At 38.4% G+C, this 11,268-nt stretch overlaps 1 protein-coding gene across 1 annotated transcript; it reads left to right on the top strand.

Annotated features, from left to right (window-relative positions):
* Positions 1-664: 664 nt before the first annotated feature.
* Positions 665-4,626, top strand: LOC149141070 (L-type lectin-domain containing receptor kinase IX.2-like). The gene is made up of 3 exons (XM_089451141.1): positions 665-863; positions 3,502-3,649; positions 4,437-4,626. The coding sequence occupies exons 1-3, from the start codon at positions 665-667 to the stop codon at positions 4,624-4,626; spliced, it is 537 nt and encodes a 178-aa protein (XP_089307267.1).
* The last annotated feature ends 6,642 nt before the right edge of the window (positions 4,627-11,268 follow it).

Here is an 11,268-nt window from a genome sequence, read left to right as displayed (position 1 = left end):
TAGCGAATCAATGAAAAATTAAATACATTATATCCTACTGCGGTCTGGTAACTCCTCTAATATTTTCTTATTAACTTTAATCTTAATATCTTATTTTATTAGTTTTTAACCGTGTAAAATGATTTTTCTTTATTTTAATATCTTATTTGAATTAATTAATTACCTTGACTTGAATAACGTGGACATTGATTAAATTAATTATTCTTATCCTAACGGGTAATTCATTTCCTCTCTATTAAAAAGGCCTATTAATATTAGTTTTTCATCATTTTGTTCTCTAGCCCACTTGAAATTTTGGATGGATTATAAATCTAAATCTTATTCAAAACTTTCTTTATAAACCCTATTAGTTTTTCATCATTTTGTTCTCTAGCCCACTTGAAATTTTGGATGGATTATAAATCTAAATCTTATTCAAAACTTTCTTTATAAACCCTCAAACATCAAATTATTTTATTTGTAAGTGAAAGTGGAATAAATATTTTCACCATATCTCCTTGATACTATGTGATAAATAAATAAACCACCAAACATAAAGGGATTATTAATATAATAAGAATATTAATATTTTATAATATTTTTAAGAAACCTTCCTCAATTGTCTAATATTATGGTTGCTGTCTCGGCCATGCTTCTCATGTTATTATTCTATGTAATAAGGCACATGAAAGCCAGATCATACAGGTTACAGAATAGCATAACTCTTGACCGTGAAATAGATTTAGGGGTACAAGGTTGGCGTGCTCGTGAATATAAATATAAGGAGCTCAGGGCCGCCACCAATAACTTTAGCGAAGACCAAAAGCTCAGCGAGGGAGGGTTTGGAAGTGTTTACAAGGGTGTCTTACGCCGAGCGAGGGAGGGTTTGGAAGTGTTTACAAGGGTGTCTTGAAAGATTCGGGGGAACCCGTAGCTGTGAAACGATCTCCGGAGATGGATTGAGGTTGTTGGAAATTGTAATTATTTTCGTATAAAGAGCTGGTTAAAATTAGAGATTCGATTTCATGTTAAGTGATAGACAATTTTGAAACGGATCTATGAGGATGGAGTGATGCTGTTAGAAATTGTAATTATTCTCATATGAGCAATTGGTTAAAATTACAAATTTAATTAATTGAGTGTTGAGTGTTGAGTCAAGTGGAGTTAAGTGATAGACGAATTTTAGTGTGTGGTTATATGTCAAAATATTTTAGGGAAATTGTTAATTGGAAAAGGTTAAATACTTTTCACCAATTTCATTGTAAGAACCAAATTTTATATGTTCAATAGAAAAACCACAGCTCACTTATTTTATGTGTGAATTTGTATGTTGTCTCCTATGTCTTTCTAAGAAATTGATATCAATGTGAGATTATAAAAAGCGAGAGAATAGTGAATTTGTATTTTGTCTTTCTAACCAATTGATATCAACGTGAGATTATGAAAAGCGAGAGAAAACGGATAAACAACGAGAAGAGAAAAAATTGTATTTTCTCGTGATTAATGCTATGACGCACGTGGTTAACGCTATAATGCAACTTAAAAGTTTTATACGAGAGGTTATAGCGTACAAAGGCTCAGCTGAAAGGCAGCGGCTAACCAGCTTGTCATAGGGTATTAAATGTCCCTAAATGTCCAGGGAGATGCACGCTGGATAACCCGCTAATACGCAAATTTTCATTTCTTATTTAGTGTTCAGTTTCGGAATTTGCGTGTTAGCAGGCTATCCAGCCTGCATTTCCCGAACATTTAATACCCTATAGCAAACTAGTTAGCCGCTGCCCAGCTGAAAGCTGTATTAACAATCAAATATTTGCCGATTTTTGCATACGCGTGGATCTACCGTAAATACACAGCATTACTAGAGTAACGCAACAGTTCGTTTGCGTAAAAGGCGTTAACACGGAACCGGTTTCAATGATACAGCGTGTTAACAATTCCGAAGTGAGGTTCACTTTGTTATAGGTTGACTCTTGCATCACGCATGCTTACGTTGGACGGCTTATGAGTCACGTAAGCTGTACATTAAAGTGGCTTTTTATTACGTGAGGTTTATGAAAGTTTTTTTTAAATACGTCAGGTTTATTAAAGTGTTTTTTTTTTTAAAGGTGTGGTGAAAAGGTTTGAAGAGTTATTAAATTGTTTTTATGAGTCAAAAAAGAAAAACGATGTTTTGCAAAGTAAGGTTTTCAAATAAGTCTTCTTATTCATAAAATAAATATTTTAGGGTTTTGTAAAAGTTTGTTTATTGGTGAAATTTTGGTATTTTGTGGAGCATGATAAATTTTTTTGTGAAGATTGTGTTGTATAGGGGTGTATATTGAAAATCATATTTTTTTCGGGGGTGATATGGAAGATAACCTCTTGTAATCAGCAAATCAGCTATAAGAAAAAGAATGACAACAATCATGGGTTGCAAAGTGCGACTGAAGAAGTCTAAGAAAAGGAATAAAAAAGAAGATGCAGAGATTGTTGCCATGTTTAGAAGGGTTCAGGTTGCAACCGAGGAACTAAGAAGTCTAACAAAAGACGAAGAAAAATTTGGTGCAAGGGGGAGTGACATGCAGCAGCAGGTTATGTCACAAGCAAAGAAGTCATCCACGGATATGAGATTAGATGAGCAAGACTCTGAGAGGAAAATAGAGCTTGGAGAACCCCACTCAAAAGTGGATGATGGTTGTCAAGACCATAAAATTGAAACCCATTATGCAAACATGCATATGGATGAAGAAGATGCAACAAAGATTACAGAGAAAGAAGTAGGAGCCTCTATGTGTGAAGTAGAGAAAGAGCATATAAATGCTCAAAAACTCCACTGTAATGTGGATGGAGCAGATGATGTTGAATCCCACTATGACGAAACACATGTGGATGATCACTGCAAAGTGAGATGTGAATTAGTGCAACCAATCGTAGCTAATGGATTTGGTGAAGTTGAAATTGTCATTGAAATGGAAAATGAGCACAAGAATGCTCGGATATCCCACCATGGTGTGGATGAACATTATGTTGATGATATGCATGGTTTCTTTCTTGAAATAGGGATTGATTGTGGCAATATGGTAAGTGCAATGTTTGATGAAATATTGAAGGTTGATGTTATCACTGTAGCAACAAGATATGAAGTAGTTGGAACTGCTCATGAAGCAGTATGTCATCTAGCAAAAGTTGATGATCAAGAACGGGATAAAGTGATTGAAGAGTTTTTGATGAGAATATCCACTAACAACATAAGAGTAGAATACAACCTACATACAATTGAAAAGAAGGTAGATGTAGAGTAGGAATATCTCACTGAAGAGCATAATAAACATGTTTTTAACATTGTTTTTGAATATGCAGGTGTTCAGAATAGCATGGGAGAAAAAGCTGAAAACAAGGTTGTTAATATATTTGATGCAGATTTGAAGCTCATTGAAGAATGGATTCAGAAACCAATGGAACAAATTGATGTGAGTCTTAAAGAAGCAACTTTAATAAAAGAACTGAATGAAATGGTGAATATTGATCTTGAATGTGCAGATTACATGAAAAAAGCAGCAATACCTGATGATAAAAGTGAAAAGAATAATATGAAAGACAAAGATGAATGCATTAAAACTATTTTCAATAATGGAGTAGAGAAGAGATACAATTTTTCTATCTCGAAATATGGCAGAAAGAAACACAGGTATATGAAGTGCAAGAAGTAGAGCAAATAAGACAGTTTGAGGATGCAATGTTGTGGAAGCAGTCTATGGTTGAACAAATATTTGAAGAGGAATATGTAGTAGACAAGATCAAATTGTGTTTCAACACAAATTCAGGAAAAGTCAAAGAAAAATTGCAGCAACAGCAAGTAAAGGAATATGGAGCCTACAACAAGAAAGCACAACAAAAAATGAAGCAATTTTGAGGATTTAAAATTTGGAAGAAGAGAAAAAGAAAATGCAAAATTGTGAAAGTCATGAGTCATTGTAAGCCTAACTGAGACATAGACCCCAAGGCATGTTTGAGTGATAATTGAGCCAATTTCTATTGTAATTCTAGCAGACATAGTTGAGTAATGTTGAGTTATGTTGCGACCGTAATTAAGGAGAGTGTTAGAAATTGTAATTACTCATACATGAGGAGTTGGCTAAAATTAGAAAGTCAATTAACTAAATGTTGAGGGTTGAATGTTGAGTCAAGTTGAGTTTACTGAGAAACAACTTTTAGTGTATGGTTATATGTGAAGATATTTTAGGCAAGTCGCTAGTTAGAAAACGTTAAATACATCTCACCGGGTTCATTAAAAATCAAGTTTTGTGTGATCAACAGAAGAGTTTAAATTTGTATTTTGCCTTCCATGCCTTTTCAACATAGGCAAGGAAGCCACGAATATTTGTCAGAAGTTGCCATCATCGGTCACCTCGAACACGGCAACTTGGTTCCACTAACGAATTGATGCTAGTTTACAAATTCATGTCCAATGAAAGTCTCGACAAATTCCTCTTCAGATCCTCGACAGGACCGGATCCGCCCGTGCAGGAATGGAAGGTTAGATATAAAATAGCATGTGATTTGGCTCTGGTTGTCATGTATCTCCACGACGAAGTTGGACAACGAGTTGTGCATCAAGATATAAAATCCAGCAACAGAACGGAGGTGGTTTCAAAGAAATTGTAAGCGAGGAGCGATTTCCCCCATACTCGGGCAACAAAATCGATTCCAGGCAGCAGACAAATCGAGTCCAGGAAGCATAATCATGCTAGGAAGAAGAAAATCGGTAGGTCATGGATAAGGGAAGAATCTCAAAAATATTATCAACGATTCTCATTGTTTCAAGCTCTCTAACTTTGCTTATAGAAGCAGACATGGACTTCGGCTTCTCCTATTTTAATCAGAATAATCAGGATGATATTGCTACTATAGGGGATGCAAATGTATTGGAGAACAGATTATATCTTACCAAAAGCACTGTTACTGAAAATTTTGATTAGAGATTTGGTTGGCCTGTATACGAAAATCCAATCACACTCTGGCGTACACGTTCTAAAAAACTTGGCGACTTTCAAACTCAGTTTCAGTTCATTACAAACAACAGATTACAAAATTCCAACCATCTTTCAACTTTCGCAGACGGGCTCGCTTTTTTCATGGGGCCATTCGGGTATGAGCCTCCCGTGAATTGTTTGGGCATGTGGCTGGGTCTGTTCAATGAGAACACCAACGGCAGAAACTCTCCACAGAGTCAACAATATTAATTCCGTGAAGACCTACTTGTTGCCCACGGACCTGCGCCTTAATGGCAATATAACATGGAATGCATGGGTTGACTATAATGGCACAGAGAAGATGTTACAGGCGTTTCTGGCCACCAATGATAGTTCCAAACCCTCAAACCCGATTTTGTCCTACGGAATAAGTCTCTCAGACTATCTTCCCGAGAGGGTTCTCGTTGGTTTCTCGGCTTCAGCAGGGCTTTCCGTTTCTGCTTGGTTGCAGTCTGCCATGTTTCTCGTGTTGTTCTGCTATGTAATAAGGCACATGAAAACCAGATCATACAGGTTACAAAATAGCATATCACTTGACCGTGAAATAGATTTAGGCGTACAGGGTTGGCGTGCTCGTGAATATAAATATAAGGAGCTCAGGGCTGCCACCAATAACTTTAGTGAAGACCAAAAGCTGGGTGAGGGAGGGTTTGTAGGTGTTTGCAAGGGTGTCTCGAAAGATTCTAGGGAAACCGTAGTTATGAAACGGATTTCCGCAAGATGACAACAAAGAAGCAAAGAGTATTTGTCAGAAGTCACCATTATTGGTCATCTCAGGCACCGCAACTTGGTTCCGTCGTTGGGATGGTGCCACGAGAGACCCAACCATTTGTTGCTGGTTTACAAGTTCATGTCCAATGGAAGTCTCGACAAATACCTCTTCAGATCCTCGACATGACCAGATCCGCCTGTGCAGGAATGGAAGGTAAGATATAAAATAGCATGTGATTTGGCTCTAGTTCTCATGTATCTCCATGACGAATTTGAACGACGAGTGGTGCATCGAGATATAAAATCCAGCAACATAATGTTGGATTCAGAGTTCCAAGCGAAGCTGGGTGACTTTGGGTTGGCTCCCATAATAGAGAATGGTGTTGAAATCTAATTTCAACGCTGCCGTACGCTTTCAACGCAGCTGCCAGAAAACGTTAAGCAAACCTCGCCGGAAAGCTCTCGGGTTGATTTCAGGCAGAAGGAATAATCCGGCAAGGAGCTCCGAGAAAATATGGAGCTGACGTGTGGTTGACCCCTGACGTAACGCAACGTCATTTTCTCGAAGGTTAATGTTCAGCACTTGTTGCGTTTCCGATATTGTTGTCCACCGTTGGATGTGCTCTCGTGTTTTCCGCCGTTGATCACCTGGAGCTGCATACGAACTTGCATTAAATTAAAACCATTGCGTGGAGTGTTTGATTTTTGAGTTTGACCGCTGTGGAAGAAATGTCTTGGAATTTAATGGTGGTACGAAGTTTTAGGTGGTCTTCTTAATATGAGTATGGGCACGTTTTAATACATATTTTTATATATGTTTCTTATATACGGCATGTATTAATGTTCGTAAAAATATGTTGTATTTTGTTTTAATTACGTTGACCATTTTGTAATGAAACATATAACATATGCTTGTGGTTTTTTTTGATATATGGGAGATATGTAAGTGTACACAGGAGCGAAAAGATTTGGTGGTGCAGCGAAAACCATGTGTGGTATGTATTGAACACACAGCAGTGTGTAAAAAGATAAGAACCAGGTGATGTAATTTTTTGGAGTTGTAAGAAAACCATGTGTGGTTTTTGCACAAGCAGTGCATAAAGAAAATGGTGAAGTTATTTTTGTAAGTCTGTGTGAATTTTGTTTACAGCAGTAAACTTATGTAAACTTTTATTACAGCAGTAAGTTGTTTTCACTGCAGTGAATGTAAAAAGGGATTTACAGCAGTTAACCCAGTAATTTCTCAGAAATCTTTTATGGTGTTGAAATACTCTGTCTCTCAGTGAATTTTTTTTTGGTCTTCTGTGCACAAAAGGATCCTGGAGAAAAGTAAAAACAGAGCATTGCCTCTGTGTGTTTGAATGTTTGTTTTTTGGTATTTTCCCCATTAAAATACCCAACAGTGGTATCAGAGCAGGCTTAGGCTCTTTGAAGGAGACAAAGAAGCTGAAGGGAGAAGGTTGTTGCAGCAGCAAAACTTCTCAGGCAGACAGAAGACTCAGACATCAAAAGATTCAGGTATTCCAAAAAAGTTTTTTTTGTGTTGCTGAAGAAGCAGTGATTTGTTTTAAACACACAGTCAAGGATTTAGAGGCATAGATCAGAATACAAGGAATGGCCAGCACAAGCACTGGTATGGGTTTGTTTAACACCCAGCTCCCACAGTTTAATGGGAAGAACTATGACTATTGGGCAATAACCATGACAGCCCTGTTTGCCTCTCAAGATTTATGGGAAATAGTTGAGGAAGGTTTTGAAGAACCAGCAGATGAAACTGAGTTCAATGCACTAACTCAGGGAGAGAGAGATCAGCTGAAGAGCAATAGGAAGAAGGATTCGAAAGCCCGTATGTTGTTGTATCTAGCAGTAGACCAGAGTGTGTTTCCAAGGTTAGCAGCAGCTAAGACAGCAAATGAAGCATGGCAAACCCTCAAGACAGCCTATCAAGGCATGGAGAGAGTGAAGACAGCAAAACTACAATTGCTGAGAAAGGACTTTGAGAATTTGTGCATGAAGGAGTCAGATAACATTGACTCATTCTTCACTCATGTGATTGGTGTAATCACACAAATGAGAACTCATGGAGAAACTATTGAAGATAGAAGGATTGTGGAGAAAATATTGAGGGTCTTACCCTCAAAGTTTGATGCCATAGTCACCACCATCGAAGAGACAAAGGATCTCTCAAGTTATTCAGTTGATGAGCTACATGCATCACTGATAACACATGAGCAGAGGTTGAGTAGGAATGAAAACTCATCTCTTGAGCAAGCCTTCAAGACCCAGATGTCCTTTGGAAGAGGAAGAGGTCAAGGCAGAGGAAACAAAAGAGGAAGAGGCAGAAGTCAGAACAGAGGTGGAAGGAACAGCCCATCAAATGCACAAGGAAGAGGCAGCAATCCAAATCAGAACCAAGGTCAAGGCAGCAGCCAACAAAGAGATCAGTATCAGGCTCAAGGACAAAGGTATGATAAATCTAATGTTCAATGCTATTATTGCAAAAAGTATGGACATTATGCTAGTGATTGTAGAAAGAAACAACATGATATGAACAACAGACAAAATGCAAATGTTACAAGAGAAAACAGCAGTCAAAATAATGTCCTGTTAGCTTGTAACATGGCTGAAACACATAGTGAGGACATATGGTTTTTAGACTCAGGTTGCAGCAACCATATGACAGGAAACATTGCCCTCTTCTCAACCTTAAATCAAAACTTGAAATCAGAAGTCACACTAGGAACTGATAGCAAAGTCTCTGTTATGGGAAAAGGAGAGGTAAAAATATTTACAAAACAAGGAGAAAGGAAAACCATAGCAGATGTCTACTATGTCCCCGGAATGAGATGTAACCTATTGAGTGTTGGACAGCTTATCCAAAAGGGTTACAATGTTTACTTTGTAAATGATGTGTGCACCATCATGGACATACCACCCAGCAAAAGATGCATTGCTGAAGTGAAGATGACAAGGAACAGGATGTTCCCTCTCCGGATCAGGGCAGACATGAAAAACAAAGGTGAAATTGCAGCAGTCACCCAAGAGGCCTTTCAAAGCGTGCCAAAGGATGAGAACTGGTTATGGCACTTGAGATTCGGGCATCTAAATTTTGGAGGTCTAAACTTATTGAGCAGAAAAGGAATGGTAAGAGGATTACCATTGATAGAGAAGCCGGACAGCCTTTGTGAAGGTTGTATATTGGGCAAACAACATAGAGAAAGTTTTCTATCAGGGAAAAGCATAAGGGCAAAGGGACCTTTAGAAATCATCCACTCAGATTTATGTGGACCGATGCAAGCTCCATCATTATCAGGCAGCCAATATTTCCTAACATTCATTGATGACTGTACAAGGAAGACTTGGATATATTTCCTTAAAAACAAAAGTGAAGTCTTTGAGAAATTCCAAAACTTCAAAGCACTTGTGGAGAACCAAAGCGGGCTGCACATAAAAGTTTTGAGAACTGATAGAGGAGGTGAGTATATCTCCAATGAATTCCTAAAGTTTTGTAGAGAAAATGGAATTCACAAACAATTTACAGCAAGGTACACTCCACAGCAAAATGGAGTTGCTGAAAGGAAGAACAGGACCATCATGGATATGGCGAGGAGCATGCTGAAGGCAAAGCATTTGCCAAATGATTATTGGGCTGAAGCTGTAAATTGTGCAGTGTATATTTTGAACAGGTGTCCTACAAAAGCAGTCATGAACAAAGTGCCAGAAGAGGCATGGAGTGGGAGAAAGCAAGGAGTCACCCACATGAGAGTTTTTGGGTGTGTGGCCTATGCACACATTCCGGATCAGCTAAGGAGGAAGTTGGACAGCAAAGGGGAGAAATGCATCTTCATTGGATACAGTGATGAATCCAAAGCCTACAGGCTGTACATCCCATCTACCAAGAAGTTCTTTGTAAGCAGGGATGTTCAATTCATTGAAGAGGAAGCTTGGGATGGAAGCATAGAGAAAACAGTGAATGTCAAGAACTGTTTGTCTCATGATGAAGATGAAGAGGAAGTGGCTGAAATGCATCCCCAAACAGCAGCGCCAACACAAGGACAGCAAGGGACACCATTGAGGATCGATGAGAGTGCTTCTCCAAGCACACCACAAGGAGGAAATTCAAGTGCATCTTCAAGCACTTGCACACCAAGTGAACGAGGTAAGAAGTTTAGAAATCTAAGTGAAATTTATGAAGAAGGAATGAATTCCTTATTTGCCTTGTATTGTCATGTTGATGATCCTATTCATTTTGAAGAAGCTATTAAAGATAGGAAATGGATAGAAGCTATGGATGAAGAAATGAATGCCATAGAGAGAAACAAAACATGGGATTTGGTTGAGTTACCAAAAGGCAAAGAAGTCATTGGTGTGAAATGGGTCTACAAGACCAAGAGCAATGCTGAAGGCAAGATAGAAAGGCACAAGGCAAGGCTGGTTGTCAAAGGCTACAAGCAGCAGTATGGAAGAGATTATGAGGAGACTTTCGCCCCGGTTGCAAGAATGGAAACCGTGAGAGCAGTGCTGTCCGTAGCAGCACAAAACAAATGGAAAGTCTACCAAATGGATGTGAAATCAGCATTCCTAAATGGAGTGTTAATGGAAGAGGTCTATGTGGAACAGCCTCTCGGATATGAGAAGAAAGGTGAAGAGCACAAAGTGTGCAAGTTGAAGAAAGCTCTTTATGGGCTGAAGCAAGCGCCAAGAGCATGGTACAGCAGGATAGATTCATATCTATTGGATAATGAATTCGACAAGTGTGAAGGAGAACCCACAGTCTACATCAAGGAAAAGGATGGTAAGATTTTAATTGTTGTTTTGTATGTTGATGATGTGATTTTCACAGGTAATAATGATCAGCTCATTAAAAATTTTAAATCAGTCATGAAGGATGAATTTGAAATGACTGACATGGGTTTCTTGAGATACTTCTTAGGCATAGAAGTAGAGCAAAATGAAAAAGGAATTTTTATATCTCAAGCAAGATATGTAAATCAAATTTTGAGTAGATTTAAGATGGAAGAATGCAAGGCAGCCATCACTCCCACAGTAATGGGATTAAAGCTCAGCAGAGAGGACAGCAGCAAGGATTTTGATCCTAGTTTGTACAAGAGTATTGTAGGCAGCCTCATGTACTTAACAGCTACTAGGCCTGATTTAATGTATGCTGTTAGTTTAATTTCCAGGTTCATGGAGAGGCCAAAGGAGGCACATTGGCAGGCAGCAAAGAGAATTTTGAGGTATGTCAAAGGCACCAAAATGTTTGGAATTTTATATCATGCCTCAGAACATTCAGATTTGGTTGGGTACACAGATAGCGATTGGGCTGGAAGTGTAGATGATCGGAAGAGCACTTCCGGTTATGTTTTTAATATGGGTTCAGGAGCCATTTCATGGGCTTCTAAGAAGCAGTCCATTGTAGCATTGTCTACAGCAGAGGCTGAATATGTGGCAGCTACAACAGCAGCATGTCAAGCAGTGTGGATGAGAAGAATGTTGAGAAGCTTAGGCCAAGAGCAGGCAAAAGCAACAGTGATTTTTTGTGACAATAGCTCAGCTATTGCAT

This window comes from Pinus tabuliformis, chromosome X (assembly GCF_031772625.1).
Source record: "Pinus tabuliformis cultivar Carrire ecotype Pingquan chromosome X, CPIR1, whole genome shotgun sequence".
NCBI lineage: Eukaryota > Viridiplantae > Streptophyta > Pinopsida > Pinales > Pinaceae > Pinus > Pinus tabuliformis.
This window is presented reverse-complemented; position numbering and strand designations above follow the sequence as displayed.